The sequence below is a fragment of the Symphalangus syndactylus genome, chromosome 20, assembly GCF_028878055.3.
Source record: "Symphalangus syndactylus isolate Jambi chromosome 20, NHGRI_mSymSyn1-v2.1_pri, whole genome shotgun sequence".
Lineage (NCBI taxonomy): Eukaryota > Metazoa > Chordata > Mammalia > Primates > Hylobatidae > Symphalangus > Symphalangus syndactylus.
The window spans coordinates 68114385-68136545 of NC_072442.2; the positions used below are offsets into that span (position 1 = coordinate 68114385).

A 22161-nucleotide genomic window follows, 5' to 3' on the forward strand; every position below is an offset into this window, starting at 1 on the left:
TTAGTAGAGACGGGGTTTTGCCATTTTGGCCAGGTTGGTCTCGAACTCCCAACCTTAGGTGATCTGCCCACCTCAGCCTCCCAAAATGCTGGGATTACAGGTGTGAGCCACCGCGCCTGGCCCCTAATACCCACATTTTTAAAAGTAAAAACAGGCAGGTGAAAGTAATTTTGAGAATATCTTTTATTCCCGCAGATCCAAATATTATTTCAACATGTAATCAGTATTTAAAAATTAACGAGGTAATTCACATTCTCTTTTATTCTCAGCTTTATTAGTTATTAACAAATTGCTCTCCAAATAATTGTACCAATTTACACTCCCCCGAGTAATCTGTAAGCGTTTAAATTGGCCGGGCGTGGTGGCTCACGCCTATAATCCCAGCACTTTGGGAGGCCGAGGCAGGTGGATCACCTGAGGTTAGGAGTTTGAGACCAGCCTGACCAATATGGAGAAACCCCGTCTCTACTAAAAATACAAAATTAGCCAGGCGTGGTGGCGGGCGCCTGTAATCCCAGCTATCCGGGAGGCTGAGGCAGGAGAATCACTTGAATCCAGGAGGCGCAGGTTGCGGTGAGCCGAGATCGCACCACTGCAGTCCAGCCTGGGCAACAAGAGCGAAACTCCATCTCAGAACAGAAACAAAAAAAAAACAGGGAGTTTAAATTTCCCCATATGCTTGCCAGCCCTTGCTATCAATTAGACTTTTAAATTTTGACCCTTCTGATGAGTATAAAATATCTCGTGATGGCTTTAATTTGAATTTCTACCCTTTGGTCCCTTAAGAGGAAGTGTTTATACACAGCACAGCGAAGCCTTTCCATAAATATTTGGGGAATTGACTTACGGAGCCTCGGTTTCCCCTTTTGCAGAAAGGGGCGATGGGATCTGCCCTGCCTCTCAGAGGAGGCGAGGCTGTATGTGGTTGTGACTCAGGTTGTGCCTATGTGTGAGTGGCAGGCAAATGTGCAGTGAGGCTGGGGCTTTGGCTCCTTGGAGGTAGAGGAGGTGGAAGAGGTGAGGACAGGGCCTCGAGGCCAAGGGAAATGGAAAGACAGCGTCTTCATTTGTTATTCTGTTTTCTTTTTGAGACAGAGTCTTACTCTGTCACCCAGGCTGGAGTGCAGTGACGTGATCTTGGCTCACTGCAGCCTCTGCCTCTTGGATTCAAGCGATTCTCCTGCCTCATCCTCCTGAGTAGCTGGAATTACAGGCACGCGCCACCACGCCCAGCTAATTTTTGTATTTTTACTAGAGACGGGGTTTCACCATGTTGGCCAGGCTGGTCTGGAACTCCTGACCTCAGGCCTCACAAAGTGCTGGGGTTACAGGCGTGAGCCGCCGTGCCCGGCCAAGATGGCACCTTTAAATGTTGTGCCCCACGCTGCACGTGGGGAGGGAGGCCTGAGCAGGCCACACGTGCCAGCTGCCCCCAGCACACACACCCCCCTCTCCCCCTGCTCCAGCTAATTCCAGGATGTGAAGGAAGTATGAGACATTAAGGGATTTCAAACCCTGGGAGACCTTCATGGTGCTGAGGAAAGCTGGATGCTGTGAGGAGTTGAATTTCTAGCAGGCCAGCAAAGGCCCTAGCCTGGTCTCCCCAACCCCAGACCCCCTCGTTAATCTTATTGGCTGAGCTGGTTTCCATGGAAACTGTCCAGTTCCAAGGGACACTGTGCTATGTTCATCCCTGCGTTTCCCCAAGTTCCCAATGAGCTGAGTGAGAGGTTTTCAGTGCACGGTGAAGCTTTCATCCATTCATTAATCCTCTCCCCTCCCACCCTCCTCTCCCTCCGTTCCGACTCCTCCCTGCAGGCCAGCCAGCTCGGTGTGTACAAAGCATTTGTGGATAACTATAAAGTCGCTCTGGAGACAGCTGAGAAGTGCAGCCAGTCCAACAACCAGTTCCAGAAGATCTCAGAGGTAGGCAGCTCCCCGCACAGCCACCCTGACGGACACGGAGCTTTGGGGCTGCCCAGAGCCCTCGGGTCTCCCCTCCCTCGCTTGCCATCGGTGCAGTGGTTACTCTCATGGGTAACACTTAGCCTGATACTTGCTTTCTTGTACCTGACATTTTCCCTCTTAATAGAAAACGATCTATTTTATTGTATTTTTTTATTATTCTCTTTCAGATTAGAGAGAGGAACAGGGGAGGCAAAAAAAAAAAAAATTCAAGGCAGTGTTCTCCCACCCCACACTGTGGTGACCTTGAGCAAGTCACGTCCCCACTCTTGGCTTTTATGTCCTGTCCTGTAGAATGAGGGGTTTAGACTTGGCCGGATAATCCTTTTTTTTGTTTGTTTGAGACAGTGTTGCTCTGTCACCCAGGCTGGAGTGATTCTCCAGCCTCAGCCTCCCAAGTAGCTGGGGTTTCAGGCGCCCGCCACCACACCCAGCTAAGGTTTGTATTTTTAGTAGAGATGAGGTTTTGCCTTGTTGGCCAGGCTGGTCTCGAACTCAGGTGATCTGCACATCTCAGCCTCCCAAAGTGCTGACATTACAGGCGTGAGCCACTGAGCCTGGCCTGGCCAGCTACTCCTAACCCTGCTTGATAAGAATCACTGGTGCAGTGTTTACAACACAGATTTCCAGGCACCTTCCCTGGAGCTTCTGATTCAGAAGGCTTTGAGTGGGGCCCAAGAGTCTATATTTGAACAAGCTTCTGGGTGATATTTATGACAGGGAAGTCTTGAGGAAATTTGGACTGTAGGTCGTCTTTTAAGGTTCTTGCCAACTCTAAGACTACAATCCCGTAAACACAGAGAGGGCAAGAGCCACTTACATGGAGAAGGAGCCTTGGAATCCCTGGCCCAGTACACGCGTGCTTCTGCTCCTGAGGCCCAGCCTTCCTGGCCGGGAACACGCGTGCTTCTGTTCCTGCGGCCCAGCCTTCCTGGCGGGGAACACGCGTGCTTCTGCTCCTGCGGCCCAGCCTTCCTGGCCGGGAACACGCGTGCTCTGCCCCTGAGGCCCAGCCTGCCTGGCCGGGAACACGCGTGCTTCTGCTCCTGCGGCCCAGCCTTCCTGGCCGGGAACACGCGTGCTTCTGCTCCTGCGGCCCAGCCTTCCTGGCCAGGAACACGCGTGCTCTGCCCCTGAGGCCCAGCCTTCCTGGCCGGGAACACGCGTGCTTCTGCTCCTGAGGCCCAGCCGTCCTGGCCGGGAACACGTGTGCTCTGCCCCTGCGGTCCAGCCTTCCTCCCGCACTCCTCCGCAGGGCAGAGGTGCAGTCCCGTCTGCCATCAACATTTCTACCGAAGAGGTGGCATGGCGGGACAGTTGCTTAGGATCCTCCAGGACAGAGCCCAGTTCATCCCTTTGTCCAAAAAGACCTCAGTGACACCCCTGAAGCACTGGCCTTGCAGGAACAGCCGCCAGCTCGGGGCAAGAGAACCTCCATCCTAGAAAAGGGGAGAAGCTTCTGCAGTTTTGGGAGTCCTGCCGTAAAGGCCCCTGTTGGCCCTTTGTGTCCCCATCTCAGCTCTAACGCTAGAAGAGTTGGGGAAACGCAGGATAGTTTTCCTGAAACTTCAGGGGTGACGGGCGATGCCCACGTTTAGAATCCACTGAGAGGCAGCAGAGAAGCTGACAGATGGAGATGAACATGTCAGCTTCATTATTGTTAAAAAAATGCAGCTTGGAAAATGTGGATTTGGATCTGTAGCCACAGTGGGCTTGCTGACACTTCACCTCTGGAATGAAACGTACCTATTGAGGCTGGGCGTGGCGGCTCACACCTGTCATCCCAGCAGTTTGGGAGGCTGAGGCAGGAGGATCACCTGAGGTCAGGAGTTCGAGACCAACCTGGCCAACGTGGCAAAACCCCGTCTCTACTAAAAATATAAAAATTAGCCTGGCGTGGTGGTGCACACTTATAATCCCAGCTATTTGGGAGGCTGAGACAGGAGAATCTCTTGAACCCAGGAGGTAGAGGTTGCAGTGAGCTGTGATCACGCCACTGCACTCCGGTCTGGTGACAGAGCGAGACCCTGTCTGAAAAAAAGTATCTATTGAGTCCCTTGCAGGAATAGGAAACCACAGGGCCCTCCCCACAATGAGGACAGAGCCCATCCCTCTCAGCCAGTGTGCAGAGAGAGGACGGCTGACCATAGTTTCTTCTCCCAGACCCATGGAGCAGATGAGTCACCCTCTGCCTGGGAGGATAAAGTGCGGGGTGGGGAAGTCCCTCTCCATGAAGCCAAGTGGCTGGAGAGGCCAGGTGCAGTGGCTCACACCTGTAATCCCAGCACTTTGGGAGGCCGAGGCGGGAGATTGGCTTGAGCCCAGGAGTTCAAGACCCGCTTGGGCAACATGGTGAAACCCCATCTCTATTAAAAATATGAATAAAAGGGGCTGGAGAAATGGTGCTTCCCCCCGCGGTTTCCAGCCAAACCCGGGAACTACCTGGACTCCCCTGGTCTGTGTTCAGAGCAGCCCTGCCGAGGCTGCCCAAGAGCCCGCAGTCAGACATGGTGCAGAGAGTGTGGGGTCTTCTCTTGGCCTGGGCTGATTGCCTGTTCTCTGTGCATAGGCAGAAACCACACCCAACCGTAAGCCCCTCAAAGCCTGCCCACCCTGTAGGGCAGAGCCAGGCCCCTGGCTTTTTGCCAGGTGGCTTCTCATCCTGACTCACTCGATGACGCGCTTGCTTCCTGCTGGCGCTGCCACTTAATTACTGCAATTAGGCTCCTCTCTGCAGCAGGAGTGATTTCATACCCTAGACTTCACTGGAGGGGGCGTGAGGAAACATTCCCGAAATCTGGGAATCCAGGCACCAGCCAGAGACACAGCCTGGGGACGCTGAGTAACCCCCACCCCCCACCCCCCAAAATATACACACACTGGGGATCCAGGCACCAGCCAGAGACACAGGCTGGGGACGCTGAGTAACCCCCACCCCTCACCCCCCAAAATATACACACACTGGGGATCCAGGCACCAGCCAGAGACACAGCCTGGGGACGCTGAGTAACCCCCCCCCGCCAAAATATACACACACCCAAGCTCCATCTTCAGGAGTTTTCTCTGTCTAGAAACAGCTTGAGACAGAAGTAGGAAGTTCCTGCTGTCTGGGCACTTCCTCCCCTGCAGACCAAGCAGGTGACATCACCTGAGCACCTGACCTTGGCCTCACCTTGCCTCCTGCCTTCCCTCCCACACCCCTCTTTGAGGCTCCGTGTGCTGGGTCTGCCAAGTGGGGATGGCATTACAGCTCTAGTTGCAGGCTGCACTGTCCTGTTAGCAAAAGCTGGGGCTGGAACCTCTCTAAAGGAGGGTAAAGAGGCTTGGAGCAGATGAGTCACCCCTGGGGTCTGTTTCCAGTGCTCACTACCTGTCGCCTGGCTTGGGGTCCAGGAGGGGCTTTGGCTGTTCATCCCTCGAAGCTTCCTCTCGGACGCCCAGCATGGACAGTGGTGGGTGGGGAGTGTCGGGGGTGCTGGGGGCTGAGCACGTGCTCTCTGATGGGGGTACGATGCAGCTCACTGTTCTGGGGAGCTCAGCATCTCTGCCGAAGGCCCACCACTTCCCTGCTGGCGTGTGGGACCCCTCCTTCATACCTCACGAGTTGCTCATGCTCTAGAGATCGAGATGATCGGCTGGAGGACCTGGCGCTGCTCAACTCAAACCCTGTCTGCCCTTGGCCGACGTGTAGGGTTCTTGAGTTGGGGTTCCTGTAATCACAGGGCTCCCTGCCAGCCTCTCTCATCTCTGGGACCTGGAGTCCCTTCCTTCTTGCCCACGCCCCAGCCACTGGACTCCACGAGGCTCCAGGAGTTCACAGGTGTGGTGCAGGGGATTGGGGTGGCAGAGGCAGCCCATGGCCATGGGGCTCCTTTGTCTCTCTTTTTTTTTTTTTGAGACAGAGTCTCGCCCTGTCACCCAGGCTGGAGTGCAGTGGCGCAATCTCGGCTCACTGCAACCTCCGCCTCTCAGGTTCAAGCAATTCTCCTGCCTCAGCCTCCCGAGTAGTTGGGATTACAGGCTCGTGCCACCATACCTGGCTAACTTTTGTATTTTTAGTAGAGACAGGGTTTCACCGTGTTGACCAGGCTGGTCTCGAACTTCTGACCTCAGGTGATCCGCCCTCCACGGCCTCTCAAAGTGCTCGGATGACAGGCGTGAGCCGCCGCGCCCGGCCTCTGTTCTCATACTTGCACCCTGAGTTTCAGAACTCCCCTTCCTGCCAGGCTCACAGTGGGGGCTGGGAGAGGTGAGGGACAGAACAGGCTATGACTCCTCTCCTCCCTTTGGCAGGAACTCAAAGTGAAAGGTCCCAAGGACTCCAAGGACAGCCACACATCAGTCACCATGGAAGGTACCTCGGGGAGCGGGCTGGATTACAGGCACCTTCCTTTGTCTGGCTGTGTGGGCAACGGGCTGCGTGAACGCGGCGCCCTTCCCCTTGTGTGTGCATGTGAGTGTGTGAGTGTGTGAGCGTGTGCGCGTGTGAGCGTGCATGTGTGCGCGCGTGTGTGCGCGCACGCGAGGACTCCAGCCTCGTGCCCAGGCAGCCAGCCAGCTACAAACGTGCTCCTCTTTAGGATGCCAGCAGGCTGCTGGGTCCCTCCCTCCCTGCCCCTCCTCCCCTTCCCCTTCCCTCCTCTCCTCGCCACGCGCCTCCCTCCCCTCCCCCTTGCTGGAAGAGCACTCGGAAGCGGCTGCTCCATGCTGGAGTCTGTGCGGCAGCATCAGCAAGGTGGCTGAGTGGCCGGGCTGCTGGTGGGCGCTGGGGAGCTTGGAGCGATGGCTGCACGCTCCCGCTGCGGAGACAGAGGCTGCCATGGAGATTCTCCTCATTATTCGCTTCTGCTGTAACTGCACCTATGGTAACCCAGGTGCCCGCTGTGGGAGGTGGCGGACCCTCCCACCTCTGGGGGCCGGCTGGAGTGGGCTTAGATGTGGCCGGCGAGGTTTGAGGGCCACAGGGAAGGAGGGTGGGCAAGCGGCTGGACCTGAATTCCCCCTTCGTTGGCGGCGTCCAGCCTAGAGTTGAAACCTGGGGCTGCTCAGAGCAGGGCCGTTTGCAAATGGAAGGATCAGGCTGGAGGGGTCCAGGTGCCCCCGAGGATCGGTGGGGAATTGGTGGGCTAGCGTGAGAGAACTTCCTGGAGGGGCTGTTAGGGAGAGACGGCCACGAGTTGTGCCCGCAGACGTAGTAGCCCTGAGGCCAGGGTGAGGGTCTGCGGGGGCCAGGCACCGCGTGGCGATGGGTGGCCATGGTCCGGACGGCGACGTTGCCAGCCGAGAGGGCGCCAGCGCGAGCTGGAGGGAGAAGTTGGGAGTTTCTTTGTTTCTGGAGAGAGGAGCGGAGGCTGGGCGGCAGGGTATTGTGTGCTCCGTGCACATGCAGCAGCCGGCGGAGGACGCGGCGGGGCTGTGGGAGCAGGAAGGAGAGGCTTGTTTCCAGCCGTGAGAGACCCCCAGCCGAGGTCTAGGCCCTTAACTGTGGAAGGCAGGTCAGCAGTGCCAGCGGGAGAGGGGTGTGGCAAGCTACTCTGTGAAGGTCACACACACCGCCTTTCCGTGGAAGGGACCCGGACCATCCTCCTTGCAGCTCCCGCAGCTGGCTGGGGGCTGGGGGCAGTCCCGGGACAGGTGCATGTCATCAGCAAGACTGTTGATCATAGGAGGATGAAGCCGGCCCAGGCAGGGAGGTGTCTAGAAGCCCGTGGACCCTGCCCCAAGAGGCAAGATGTGCCAAGGGGTGTCCTGACTGTAGCCGGGAGTGGGGTGGGCACGTGTGGCTCCCAGGCCGGCTGCTCTGGGCCTGAGTCTGTGGGAGCAGCAGGCGGCTGATTTTAGGACCTTCCTCTTCCTTCCCACCAGGTGTTTCGGCTCTGCACCCTTCTCAGTCACTTTGCTTTCCTATCTCCCTGGTAACCCGGAGCTCCTTGTCGAAGGCTGACGTGAGGGGGGTGGCAGCTTGCCAGAGGATGGCAGGGCTCCTTCCCAGAGGCGGCTGTGCTGGAGGGGCTGTGTGGGGCCACTGTCCCTTGACCTTCTCAGGACCCTCTCAATGGAAGCAAGCTCTGAGGCAGCCTCTCTCCTGCGGCCCAGCAGGACGGCTGCGGGAACCTTGTTCTCATTTGAAATTGGCCTGGTCAGCGATCGGAGGAGAAATGGTCTTTTTGGTCTGGTCTAGGAGTTGATCAGGTCTTGACTCTGCCTCCCTGAAAAGGAAATGTAGCCTTGGCTTCCTCTCCCTTCCCCAAAAGGAAGCTTCGACTTAGTGAAACGGACCCGGGACCTGGAGTTCACGTTGCTTCGGTCTCCGTGATACTGTTGTTGAAGTCAGCTTCAAAGTGGGGACGAGGAACGAAAGGGCCAGCTCGTGAGGAGGGGCTCACCCCATCCTGGTCACTCTTTCCACGAACCCTCCTGTGGTTCATTGAGGTTTTACAGGTGCTGCCTTCCCCTGAAGAAGGGGCAGCTCAAAGCGAGGAGCGTGGGCGGATCTGCCCAGCTCCCACCACTTGTAGCCTCAAGTCTCTGGCCTCAGTTGCCTTGTCTGTAAAATGGGGCTAGTGATCATTGCTTCCCTTTTTAATCACAGGAAATAATGCAAGCAAAGCAGTTAACTCAGTACCCTTGGGCACAGAACGAGTACCCAGCAAACTAGAGAGAGACCAGCTTGCTGCCCAAGTCAGTGGAGAGGGAGAGTGGGTGAGGTCAGGCAGGAAGCAGGCCAGCCTGCCGGGAGTCTGGGGACGGGGGAAGGGCCAGAGCAAGCGCCTCACCCTGAATTCTCGGGACCCTGGCGTGCAGGGGCCGTGGGGAGCACAAACTTCAGGGCTGCTTTTGTTCCCCCAGTTCCCTCCGTATCTGACATGGTCCCAGTGCCACCCCTGCCTACCCTGTGCACCTGACCTCCTGGCCGCCCTTCCAGGGCTCATTCCACAGCCCTGCTCAGGTGGACTCTGGAGGTGACCACAGACATATTAATAACCCCTCTGAAACCCAACCTGCCATGTGTTCAGACCTCTGAGCTTAGTCAGAAACCTCTTCCTCCTGGGACCCAAGAAAGGGCTGAGGGGAGCAGATAATGCAGTGTCAGCTTTCTGTGGAGCTGCCACTCCGGGGCCCACCCCAGCAGGTGTCTCCTGAGCTTGTGCTTTCTTTTGGGTCTCTGGGGTTCTCGAGTGTGATTTTTCCCCCTGAAGATGGGCTGAGCCACAGGTGGGCGCCTTAAACAGCCTCAGAAATGGATCCCACCTGAGCTAGGACCTGGGCTGCACCCTCAGTGCCCAGGATACCCCAAGGCTGGCCTCCTTCCTTCAAGCTTCCGTGGCCCATGGGGAGGGTCTCTGGAAACTGCTAGATAAGAAAGGGCTACAGATATGTCATATGAAGTGTATTTACGTAAACCGGTGGTTGGCCGGGTATGGTGGCTCATGCCTGTAATCCCAACTTTTGGCAGACTGAGGCAGGAAGATTGCTTGAGGCCAGGAGTTCGAGACCAACTTGTGTTTGGCTTGAGGCCAGGAGTTCGAGACCAGCAACGTAGTGAGACCTTGTCTCTCTATTTATTTTTATTTTTATTTAAACGAAGACTCACTCTGTCGCCCAGGCTGGAGTGCAATGGCACAATCTCAGCTCACCGCAACCTCCGCCTCCTGGATTGAAGAGATTCCCCTGTCTCAGCCTCCCAAGTAGCTGGGATTACAGGTGCCCGCCACCATACCTGGCTAATTTTTGTATTTTTAGTAGAGATGGGGTTTCACCATGTTGGACAGGCTGTTCTTGAACTCCTGACCTCAAATGATCCACCCGCTTCGGCCTCCCAAAGTGCTGAGATTACAGGCGTGAGCCACCGTGCCCGGCTCCTCGTCTCTATATTTTTTAAAAAATTAAGATAAATACATAAATAAAACATAAAGCAGTGGTTTTCAACCATTATTATACATTCAAATCAGTAAAGAAGCTTTTTAAAAATGCTGATGGCCCTTGTGGTCTTGCAGAGATTTGGGTTGAGTTGACGGGGCTGGGGGCAGGCATCTGTATCTTTTAACCGCTCCCCCAGTGATTCCGACGGGCAGCTGAGCTTGGACTGCGAGTGAGGCTGGTGGCCCTGCTGAGGCTGCGTTTTCTTCACAGCCGGCAGATCGCTCCCTGAAGTGTCTTCTTAGCCGTGCATGGGGTATTTATATCTCAGGCTTTGGAGAACTATGGGGTTTGGGACCCGGCTAGGGCGTGCGTGTTCACGCTGGGATCTGTCACAACCTGGTCCTATGGGACACCCAGTCTGGGATCCTTCTTCCCAGATGACCACCCTGCCTCTCTCACTGCTCCTGTGGCAGGAGGCCCAAGGTCATGACCCCAGGGTCAGAGCATCCAGGTGCAAGACTGAAGCTGAGTCTCCTGTTGGGAGGGTGGGCACAGCTGCGTACAGGAAGGGTGTTGGGAAGTGTTGATCCACCAGCTGCCACCTCCACCTGTCCCTGCTGAATCCCAGCCATCCTCACATGGTGGCTGGGTTGTGGAGGGTGTGGCTCTTGGGGGCCTGGGCTGGCCTTGCCTGCGTCCTCCCAGCCTCTTTGGGGCTCTCATATGTGAGGCCTAATCTGAGTTGCTTCAGGAAACCTTTGCCCCTCAGGCTGCCACGTGTTTGAGAGCACAGCCTTTGTTTTTCTTTTTTTCTTTTTTTTTTTGAGACGGAGTTTCGCTCTTGTTGCCCAGGCTGGAGTGCAGTGGCATGATCTTGGCTCGCTACAACCTCCGCCTCCCGGATTCAAGTGATTCCCCTGCCTCAGCCTCCCAGATAGCTGGGACTACAGCCACGTGCCACCACGCCTGGCTAATTTTTGTATTTTTAATAGAGATGGGGTTTCACTGTGTTGGCCAGGCTGGCCTCGGGGAGCAGAGCCTTTCTGTGGAGATCAGGCCAGCCTCCCTGGCCTCCAGCCTCCCTGCGTCCAGCCTCCCTGCTCCAGCCTTCCTGTGCTTTGCTATCTGGGGTTTGAGGATGTGGGGAGGGGTCTTTCCTCTGAGAGATGAGGCCCGTCCTGTGGATCACAGTGAGTCATGCCAATCCCAGCTGGTTGTGCCCAGCCTTCAGCTGCAGGAGCCTGAGAATGATAAGGTCTGGGGAGCTGCCCTTCCTGGAAACACAGCACGTCTCCTTCCCACATTCTGGGGTCCCGCGTGTGGCAGGTGTGCTGGACTCTGCAGGGCATGGCTGGGTGGAGCTGCGTGATTCAGGGCTGGGGGTCCAGGAGAGCATCTGCCTTGAGCCAGGTGAAGCCAGGACAGGCCTGGGGAGTGGGGCAGGGTGGCTCTCGTTGAAGCCATGTCTGATGGGAGAGGAGGCAGGGCTGTGGAGGGAGCAGGGGCTGCCAGGGCTGTGCGTCACCTGTGTCTGCTGCTTGGTGGGCCTGGGGAGTGAGAACAGAGGTGGGGGCTGCCAGGGCTGTGCTCACCTGTGTCTGCTGCTTGGTGGGCCTGGGGAGTGAGAACAGAGGTGGGGGCTGCTGTGGGTTCCCTCTGATGTCCCGTGAGGGGGTGTTCACGTGGGAAGCATGCGGGTGAGGGACGAAGCTGGTCTCTGGGGTGTTGGGGTGCCCTTGTCCGTCATCCTGTTCCTCCTTCTCCCTGTCTCCCCCGACAGCTCTGCTCTACAAGCCCATTGACCGGGTCACTCGGAGCACCCTAGTCCTACACGTGAGTGTCAAGCCCCCGAGTGGCCAGAGAGGGCTTAGGAGTTCAGTGGAAGACTGAGCCTGGGCTTAGAGGGTGCCGGAGCCACCGAGAACAGCCCACGTGGGGAATCAGGGGTCCCTAGGCTCCAAGGATGCCTGTCTGGCCCACGGTATCCGTGCCACCAGGCCAGGGCCTGAATACAGCTTGCCTGCCAAGCTTGACATGGCGAGGTGCTCCCCGGGAGGCAGGTACTTCCTGCTTCCCCACCCACTGCCTCCTGGTCTCCAGTGTCCTTGGAGCAGCTGCAGGGCGGATACAGGGGTTTCTCTCCCAGCTGCTCGGGGGATGAGCCTCCACCTGGCCTCCCCTGGGGAAAGAATAATGACTGCAGCCAGGAGAAGAGGGAGCAGCCAGGGCTCTCTCCCCTGCTGTGCTGGCTCTGATTTTTCTTTTTTTTTTTTTTTTTTGAGACAGAGTCTCACTCTGTTACCCAGGCTGGAGTGCAGTGGCGCGATCTCGGCTCGCTGCAAGCTCCGCCTCCTGGGTTCAAGCGATTCTTCTGCCTCAGCCTCCCGAGTAGCTGGGATTACAGGTGCCTGCCACCACGCCCAGTTAATTTTTATATTTTTACTAGAGATGGGGTTTCACCACGTTGCCCAGGCTGGTCTCGAACTTCTGACCTCAAGTGATCCCGCCGCCTCGGCCTCCCAAAGTGCTGAGATTTCGGGCGTGAGCCGCCGTGCCCGGCCTGACTCTGATTTGTAGTTCAGATTTTGCGGGACTTAGGCAGGTCCCTGAGTGCCTACCCTTTGGATTCTTTGGGAGGGGACTAAGCACTCCCCGGTGGCCACACATCGGGCCCCAGAGCCGCTCCCCCCAACTCACCACCTCACCTTTCCCAGGACCTGCTGAAGCACACACCTGTGGACCACCCCGACTACCCACTGCTGCAGGATGCCCTCCGCATCTCCCAGAACTTCCTGTCCAGCATCAATGAGGACATCGACCCCCGCCGGACTGCAGTCACAACGCCCAAGGGGGAGGTGAGCTCAGGGCCCAGCACGACCCCTCACCCAGGCTGAGAAGTATTAGATCCCTCGTCCCCTTCTCTCACACACAGGTGGCAGATCCCTCGTCCCCTTCTCTCACACACAGGCGGCAGATCCCTCGTCCCCTTCTCTCACACACGGGCGGCAGATCCCTTGTCCCCTTCTCTCACACACAGGCGGCAGATCCCTCATCCCCTTCTCTCATGGCGGTGCTGGGTGCCCTGTGACTTTCCAGCCCTGATCCCCCATTCCCAGCCAAGGAGAGGTCTTCCGTCCTTGGTCACCCTGATGACCTGCAGCATTCCAGGCCCTAGGCTGAGGGCTTTAAGTCCAGTGTCTCATTAATCCTCCTAATAATCTAGGGATGCTGGGCACGGTGGCTCACACCTGTAATCCCAGCACTTTGGGAGGCCGAGGCAGGCGGATCACGAGGTCAGGAGATCGAGACCATCCTGGCTAACGTGGTGAAACCCCGTCTCTACTAAAAATACAAAAAATTAGCCAGGCGTGGTGGTGGGTGCCTGTAGTCCCAGCTACTCAGGAGGCTGAGGCAGGAGAATCGCTTGAACCCAGGAGCCGGAGGTTTCAGTGAGCCGAGATCGCACCATTGCACTCCAGCCTTGGCGACAGAGTGAGACTCCGTCTCAAAAATAATAATAACAATCCAGTGAGCCAGAAGAACCTGAGGCTGGGGAGTCTCTCCAGGTCCACCACATGGTCTTTCACCCACAGGTGTCAGAGCTGGATTCCTCACCTGGGGCTGTCTGGGGGCCCCATGCATTCTCGCCCACGCCGGGGAAGCGGCCTCCGGGTGCCTTGTTCTTGAATGCAGACACCTGCCTTCGGCCAGTGTGATGCCGTCAGGGTCCCCTGGGAAGCGAAGGGAGCAGGAGCTTGGAGCTGCTTCAGCTCGGCCTGCACACGCAGTAGCTTGCGGGGAGCCCGTAGCAGGAAAGGCTGGTGCTGGAGGCAGTGGAGGCCATCCAGGTTGCCGGAATGTCCAGTGGGCACCTGAATGTGGGACAGCCGTTCCCTGGGGGCTCTTCTTGGTGCAAGGGTGGGGACAGCCCAGCGAGGGGAGTACCAGGAAGCATGAGAGGGACAGTTGCCCTCGTGGGTTGGCAGCCGGGCCCAGGTGAAAGGCGTCCTGTCCAGGGGAGGCCATTCGGCAGCCGTTACGAGTGAGGCTGACAGGGTTTCTGCTCCTCTGGTCTGTTTACGAGCCCCCAGAGTCTCCTGGGGAGAAAGTGGTGAGGGACAGGCCTGGAGAGTGTCCACTGGGCAGAGAGAGCCGATTCTGTGCGGCTCCTGGGGCTGATGTGTAGCGTCTGGGGATCCCCTCGTCTGTTTTACTCTGGGGACATCTGAAAACTCTCCAGAGGGCTTAGCGTACCCTCAGTTTTCAGTCATCCTTTTTTTGGGACTGAGTCTCACTCTGTCGCCCAGGCTGGAGTGCAATGGCACAATCTCAGCTCACTGCAGCCTCCACCCTCTGGGTTCAAGCAATTCTCCTGCGTCAGCCTCCCGAGTAGCTGAGATTACAGGCAGGTGTCACCATGCCCGACTAATTTTTGTATTTTTAGTAGAGACGGGGTTTTGCCACGTTGGCCAGGCTGGTCTCGAACTCCTGACCTCAGGTGATCCACCTGCCTCGGCCTCCCAAATTGCTGGGATGACAGGTGTGAGCCACCGCGCCTGGCCTCGGTCATCTTAATTGTATACTTTGAACACGCTCACCTACGTATTACAGCAGACGTAGGTCACACCGTGTATCATATGCACAGGAAAGGATGGGACAGATGGGGGCGGCCCCCTGGCTCTGAGCAGGGGTTGGAAACTCTGGAAACCCCACGTGGAGCAGAAACCACCCAGAGCCCAGGTTAGAGGTGGCCACAGGTCCCCTCTGGATACTGCTGCAGCCCCAGGCCGGATGGCCCAGGTCTCATCCCCAGGGGGCTGGAGAAGCCAGGGAGGAGTAGCATGGACAGGCCTGAGCGGGTCTGGGGTCTCAGCTGAGCCGGGACTAGATGAAGTTCTCCGCCGCGGTCGGGAGGGATTGCAAATGGGGATGTTCGTGCCCCAGAGTGGAGAAACCAGGTCGTCCTGGGCAGGGGGCTCCGGGGGTAGCTGCGGAGAGCCCTGTGCGTTGCACACACTTGATGTGCCAGGCACTGTGCTGTTTCACACGCACCATCTTGATGAGTTACCTTATCAGGCAGACGTCACCGTCCGCACTTTACAGAAGGTGAATCTGGGATTCAGAGAGGTCAGGGAGCCCGCCTGAGATCACAGCTGAGAAGCCTGTTGGGATTCAAACCCACGTCCGTGTGATTCCAAAGGCAGTGCTTGAACCACCTTTGGTTAAGGGATGACAGGCTCTGCTGCCCCTCGGTCCAGCACTCCCTGGCTGGCCGTGCCCTCGCGTGCAGGCTCTGCCCTCGGCCGCACTCCCTTCTGAGCAGGCTGGGGGTCTGCCATCTCCCTCAGACACGACAGCTGGTGAAGGACGGCTTCCTGGTGGAAGTGTCGGAGAGCTCCCGGAAGCTGCGGCACGTCTTCCTCTTTACAGATGTCCTACTGTGTGCCAAGCTGAAGAAGACCTCTGCAGGGTGAGTGTGTGAGTCCAGGGGCAGGGGGTGGGGGAAGGAAGGCCCGACCTCTGCGGGGTGAGTGTGCGAGTCCAGGGGCAGGGCTGTGATTACAGGTGCACGCCACCACGCCACCATGCCTGGCTAATTTTTGTGTTTTAGTAGAGACGGGGTTTTGCCATGTTGGCCAGGCTGGTCTCGAACTCCCGACCTCAGGTGATCTGCCCGCCTCGGCCTCCCAAAGTGCTGGGATTACAGGCATAAGCCGCCGCGCCTGGTTGTTTTTTTCCTTTTAAAAACTGTATTAATTAACTTAATTTCACCACATAGCCTTTTTTCCTGAAAGTAAGTCATGTTTTTAATTATAAAGATAATATAAGGACATTGGAGGAAACCGCATCCCCCAGTGAAGCATGAGGTCCGCCTCCTGCCGCGCTGCTTCCTCCCCTGTTTTTAAGTGTTCTCATGTTTCTTCACACAGTCGTAATCACAGTGAATGCCCAATTTGGGGCTCTGCTGTTTCTATTTCGTGTCATAAGCGTTTTCCCTGTTGCTGCCTCATCTTCATAATCATCCTTGTACTTTCCTGCACGACGTTACCAGTGGATGTGCCATCGTCTGCTTAAGCATTCTCCTTTTATTAGACATCTCTGAATTTCTGCTAACTGCAGTGCTGTGAATATTCACCACGTCTCCTGCTACTATTTATTGAGGGTTTAGGCCATGCCAGGTGCCGTGATACATGCTTTGAATACATGATTTCTAGTCCTCCCCACACCTCCACTAAGTAGCAACTGTTGTTCCCTTATCGTAGATGAGAGAAGAGCCTTGGAGAAGGTAAATAAGCGGCCCAAGCTTGCACAGCTAGAGGCACAGGTGGGACTGGAACCCCAAGCTGATGTGCAAGCTCCTTCTGTCTACCAAGGAATGTGGGTCTGCTCTGTGCCTTGAGCAGAGAGGCTCATTCTGCGTTCATTCACACATTCTTCCACCCACACTTACTGATCACCTGTGATGTGCCAAGCACACCCCTTCTCACAGCTGAGAAGCGGCAGTCTGGATTCAAACCCGTGTCTATGGGACTCGTTTACCACCAGACTATCTTGCCTCTCCCTTCAGCCCTCCCTGGCTGGCTGTGCCCCCAACTATAGCTCAGGGGGAGCAAGCCATGCGCCCACCAGAACACTCACGGGTCAGAATGAGAAGTGCAAATCTAAGTCCTAGGGGAAGGATCGATCATTAGGAACTTCAATAAAGGGATGACTGGCCGGGCATGGTGGCTCATGCCTGTAATCCCAGCAATTTGGTAGGCCAAGGCGGGTGGATCACCTGGGGTCAGGAGTTTGAGGACCAGCCTGGCCAACGTGGCAAAACTCCATCTCTACTGAAAGTACAAAAATTAGCCGGGTGTTAGGGCAGGCACCTATAATCCCAGCTACTCGGGAGGCTGAGGTAGGAGAATCGCTTGAACCCTGGAGGCAGAGTTTGGAGTGAGTGGAGATCGTGCCATTGCACTCCAGCCTGGGCAACAAGAGCAAAACTCCATCTCACAAAATAAAAATAATTTAAAAAGCAATAGTAATAAAGGACATGACTCCCTGGAACTAGATCATGTTTGAGATAGTTCTGAGGCAGAGATGGTGATAATAAGCACACATGCCTCTGCCTGTTGTCCTTTGCCACGGCAGACATTACTAATCACGTATGCCTCTGCCTGTCGTCCTTTGCTATGGCAGACATTACTAATCAACCAGGGCATGCTTTCTTGCTAGACTTGGATGTGGCTTTGTAATCCTCCACCCAGTGTTGACCCATGTGACCTCCCGATAAGAGGTGGCATTCGGAATGACACCTGTATTCATTGCTAGCCTGAAGGATATTGAACACGGATAGTCTAGAAGGGAGGGAGGAGATTGCGGTGGGGAATAGGAAAATGTGAGCCCAGCCAGGAGGGCTTCACTCTTCTTGATACCCAAGTGGTTTGGGATGTTTGACAACATGAGTCATCTGGGCCAGAAGCCTGGTAAGGTGAAGGGGCGGAGTTGCTCCCTGCGGGCAGGGCGGACCCCAGAACCCAGCTCTCATCACTCCATGTGTGTGTTTCCTAATCAGGCTCCTCAGGAGCAGGGATCGTTCCTGCTTCTGGCGAGTTCTCAGTCAACCCCTGTCGGTGGTTCTGTGGTTCTGGACCCAGGAGTTGAGGCTGGAAGAGCCAGGCTCCCTCTGGCTCATGGCTCCCTGTGGCTCGTTTGCAGGAAGCACCAGCAGTATGACTGTAAGTGGTACATCCCCCTGGCCGACCTGGTGTTTCCATCCCCTGAGGAGTCTGAGGCCAGCCCCCAGGTGCACCCCTTCCCAGACCATGAGCTGGAGGACATGAAGATGAAGATCTCCGCCCTCAAGAGTGAAATCCAGAAGGAGGTGAGCAGAGCTTGGTATCCGAGCCTGGGGCCCTTTGAGCCAGCTGTGCTCGGGGAGGTGGAGGCGGGAAGTTGTAAGATTTGAGAGTTTGAGAGGGAGCCTTGAGTGTGTAGTTACTAAGGGAAAGACCCCGACTACAGTAGCTCTGAGGAGATCGAGGGGGTCAGTGCTCAGGATTTCATGGGGCTAACATGGAAAGTGCCCTGGAAAGCAGTGCATGTTGAGCATGATAGAAAGGGGAAGCAAGCAGCTGGGCACAGTGGCTCACACCTGTGATCCCAGCACTTTGGGAGGCCGAGGCGGGCGGATCACCTGAGGCCAGGAGTTCGAGACCAGCCTGGCCAACATGGCAAAACCCTGTCTCTACTAAAATACAAAAATTAGCCGGACACAGTGGCTCACACCTGTGATCCCAGCACTTTGGGAGGCCGAGGCAGGCGGATCACCTGAGGCCAGGAGTTCGAGACCAGCCTGGCCAAGATGGCAAAACCCTGTCTCTACTAAAAGTACAAAAATTAGCAGGGCGCGGTGGTGGGCGCCTGTAATCTCAGCTACTTGGGAGGCTGAGGCAGGAGAATGGCTTGAGCCTGGGAGGTGGAGGTTGCAGTGAGCCAAGATCATGCCATTGCACCACAGCCTGGGCAATAGAGTGAGATTCTGTCAAAAGTAAAAAAAAAAAAAAAAAAAAAAAAGTGGAGGTGGGGGAAGCAAGAGAAGAAAAAGCAGGCTTTTGTAAGGAAAAGCCAGACCTGTGCAAGGAAAAAGACCTGGGAGGCCTCTCAGAAACTGACAGATCAAGCAGGCAAAAATAAATAAGGAGAGAGAGGACCTGAATGTCACAATTAACATGCTTGACTTAAAAATGCAGAGAAGCTTGTGCCCTGACAGAAAACTGAGATTCTTGTCACACATGTTTGGGACATTCACATTTATCCTATAGTAGGCCAGTAAGGAAATCTCAAAATTTTTCTAAAAGTTGATAGCATGCAAGTCATGTTCACAGACCACAGTGGAGTAAAACTAGAAGTGAACAAGAATCTTGGTCAGCCTGGGCACAGTGGCTCACGCCTGTAATCCCAGAACTTTGGGAGGCTGAGGCGGGTGGATTGCCTGAGGTCAGGAGTTCAAGATCAGCCTGGCCAACATGGTAAAACTCCATCTCTACTAAAAATACAAAATTATCCAGGTGTGGTGGATCATGCCTGTAATCCCAGCACTTTAGGAGGCCCAGGCAGGCAGGTCACCTGACGTCAGGAGTTTGAGACCAGCCTGGCCAACGTGGTGAAACTCCGTCTCTACTGAAAATACAAAATTAGCCTGGCGTGGTGGCTTGGGCCTGTAATCCCAGCTACTCAGGAGGCTGAGACAGGAGAATTGCTTGAACCTGGGAGGCAGAGGTTGCATTGAGCTGAGATTGTGCTGCTGCACTCCAGCCTGAGCAACAGAGTGAGACTCTGTCTCAAAAAAAAAAAAAAAAAAAGAATATTGGTTTGGAAAGTTCAAACTGACACGGTAAAGAGGAAATCAAAATTCCAAAAGGGAACTGCAAACTGTTTAGAGCTGCCTGGAAATGAGCGTACTACATACCAGTACCCATGGATGCAGCCAAAGTGCTGTTTAGAGGAACATGCATAGCCCTCAGTTCACATAACAGTGATTAGAGGAACATGCATAGCCCTCAGTTCACATAACAACAGTGATTAGAGGAACATGCATAGCCCTCACTTCACATAACAACAGTGATTAGAGGAACATGCATAGCCCTCAGTTCACATAACAACAGTATTTAGAGGAACATGCATAGCCCTCAGTTCATATCTTCAACAGCAGTGCTAGAGGAAGGCACCACAGGAGGAGCCTCCTCGTGAGTGGAGGAAGGGCCTGGAGCGGTTTGCTCAGCTTGGTCTGTTTTCCTCACCTCTCAGGTTCAGCTTAGGCCTCACCACCCCGGGAAGCTTCTCTGACACCCACCTCCACCACAGTCTGGGTTGGGTGCCCTGTCCCCAGATCCTGTGGCTTTTTGTTCACCTGTGGCTTGCTTTGCTTAAAGGCTACTGAATTGTAATTGCATCGTCAGCCTCCTGTCTTCCCCGCTAGAATTTGAACTCCAGTGACAGTGCTATTTTCTTCTGTTCCATGTTCCTAATATTCAACATGTAAAAAATAGGTACTTAGGGTCCAGCACAGTGGTTTACGCCAGTAATCCCAGCACTTTGGGAGGCTGAGGCAGGTGGGTCACTTGAGGCCAGGAGTTCAAGACCAGCCTGGCCAACATTGTGAAGCTCCGTCTCTACGAAAAATACAAAAATTAGCCGGGTGTGGTGGTGGGTGCCTGTAATTCCAGCCACGTGGGAGGTTGAGGCAGGAGAATTGTGTGAACCTGGGAGGTGGAGGTTGCAGTGAGCCAAGATCACGCCACTGCACTCCAGTCTGGGCAACAGAGTGAGTGGGACTCCATCTCAAAAAAACAAAACAAAACAGCAGTGAACAAACAATTATTGAAGAAAACATGACCAGATGGCCTCTCTGAGGATTCTTTCAACTCAAGCATCTCTCTTTGAACAGGGGAAGGGAAGATCAGCATTATAGCCCCAGGAGTGTTCAGGGCTGGGGGATGTCCTAGGACGGAGGGTCTAACTGAGGGTGCATCTGCCCAGAGGTCTCCCTCACCAGCACAGCTGCCCCTCTCCTGAACGGCTGGGCCCTGTCCACAGTCCCCACCCAGGAGCATCCTGTGTGCCTGTTTCTTACCCGCCCTGGGAGGCTTCCTGCCCCTCCTGTTGCCCCAGCTATGCAGACGTGGCCTTGCGCCCAGTCAACACTCACTGAGTCCCACTGGCTGCGCTGCCTGGGGTGTGCCGGGTGCCTCACGGATATCCCTGTCCAGTGGAGGAAGCAGACACGCCCCTTGCTGACCACAGAATGTGGCACATGTGGTGAGTCACTGGAGGCACAGGTGCCGTCCTCTGAGTCACAGAAGAAGCAGTGATTTGTTTTTTGTTTTTGTTTGTTTTTGTTTTGAGATGGAGTCTCACTCTGTCACTGTCACCCAGGCTGGAGTGCAGTGGCACAATCTCGGCTCACTGCAACCTCCACCTCCCGGGTTCATGCAATTCTTCTACCTCAGCCTCCTGAGTAGCTGGGAATACAGGCGTCCGCCACCACACCCGGCTAATTTTTTGTGTTTTTAGTAGAGACGGGGTTTCACCATGTTGGCCAGGCTGGTCTTGAACCCCTGACCTCGTAATCCTCCTGCCTCAGCCTTTCAAAGTTCTGAGATGACAGGTGTGAGCCACCGCACTCAGCCTTGTTCTTTTAATAATAATTTTTAAAACTTGCATGTTTTTTCTAATCACCAGTGTAATACGGGCTGGTTATAATGAGAAATGCTCATAGGACCAGCATGTACAGGGTAAAGCTGATCACCAGCCACCTCCTATTGCTGACAGTTTGAGGTGTATTCTTCTGAACTCTTCTCTGCTTATCCTGGTGTGGCCTGTGTGTGTGTGTGTGTGCGCGTGTGTGCGCATGTGTGTCCAGTGAGACTGGACTACACGTGCTGTTTTGCAGCATCAGCATTTCACTCCACAGTAGGTCTTTGAGCCCTTTGGATGTATCAGATTCTTTTTTTATTTCTTTTTGAGATGGAGTCTCGCTCTGTCACCCAGGCTGGAGTGCACTGGTGAGATTTTGGCTCACTGGAACTTCCGCCTCCTGGGTTCAAGCGATTCTCGTGCCTCAGCCTCCCGAGTAGCTGGGATTACAGGCGTCCACCACCAGGCCCGGTAGTTTTTGCATTTTTAGTAGAGATGGGGTTTCACCATGTTGGGCAGGCTGGTCTCGAACTCCTGACCTCAAACGATCTGCCTGCCTCGGCCTCCCAAAGTGCTGGGATTACAGGCGTGAGCCACTGTGCCCAGCAGTATCAGATTCTTTTTAACAACTGCATCCTGCTCTGTCGCCTGGCTGCATACAAATGTTTTTGGATGTTTGGATTCTTTCTGATTCTTCGCTCTTAGCAGGCAAGTCGACAGTAAACATCACTGCGCAGGTGCCTCTGCAGTAGGTTCCCTCCAGGTGGGATGGTCGGGGCAGGGTGAGTGTGCACTTAATTGCCAGGCTTACCTCTGAAAAAGCTGTGACTGGTGGCATTCCCCCTGCGGTGTGTGAGGGTGACTGTCCCCCACAATGTCACAACACTGGCTGTGAACATTCATTACAATTTGCCAGTCCAGTGGGTTGAAAAGAACAAAACACTATAGAGATGAATTCTAACTGAGGAGTTTGAGGATGGCCTTGGGAGCTGAGACTTGAAGCATAATGGTGGTTAATAAGAGGGAGGTGATCCTTTATGAAACAGACAGAAGCTTGGAACATTGAGGGAGCAGGCTCTGCCTGCAGAGGATGAATGGCTGGTGAGCGGGGGAGGCTGAGCCGAGGGGGCTGGGTGGGTTGTCTGCGGG

The 22161-nt window shown here is 55.2% G+C and overlaps 1 protein-coding gene across 7 annotated transcripts in view; it reads left to right on the plus strand.

Moving 5' to 3' along the window:
* ABR (ABR activator of RhoGEF and GTPase) overlaps positions 1 to 22161 on the plus strand; it is a 223552-nt gene that overhangs the window by 144536 nt on the left and 56855 nt on the right. For 6 of the 7 annotated variants that reach the window (XM_063629639.1, XM_055256611.2, XM_063629641.1 and 3 more), the window contains 6 exons: positions 1819 to 1926; positions 6259 to 6319; positions 11609 to 11661; positions 12543 to 12683; positions 15177 to 15298; positions 17533 to 17698. In XM_063629639.1, the coding sequence (XP_063485709.1) occupies positions 1819 to 1926; positions 6259 to 6319; positions 11609 to 11661; positions 12543 to 12683; positions 15177 to 15298; positions 17533 to 17698 (651 nt within the window). Of the gene's footprint in view, positions 1 to 1818; positions 1927 to 6258; positions 6320 to 6649; positions 6831 to 11608; positions 11662 to 12542; positions 12684 to 15176; positions 15299 to 17532; positions 17699 to 22161 lie in introns of those variants that run through there. The other variant, XM_055256619.2, reaches the window with a different exon arrangement.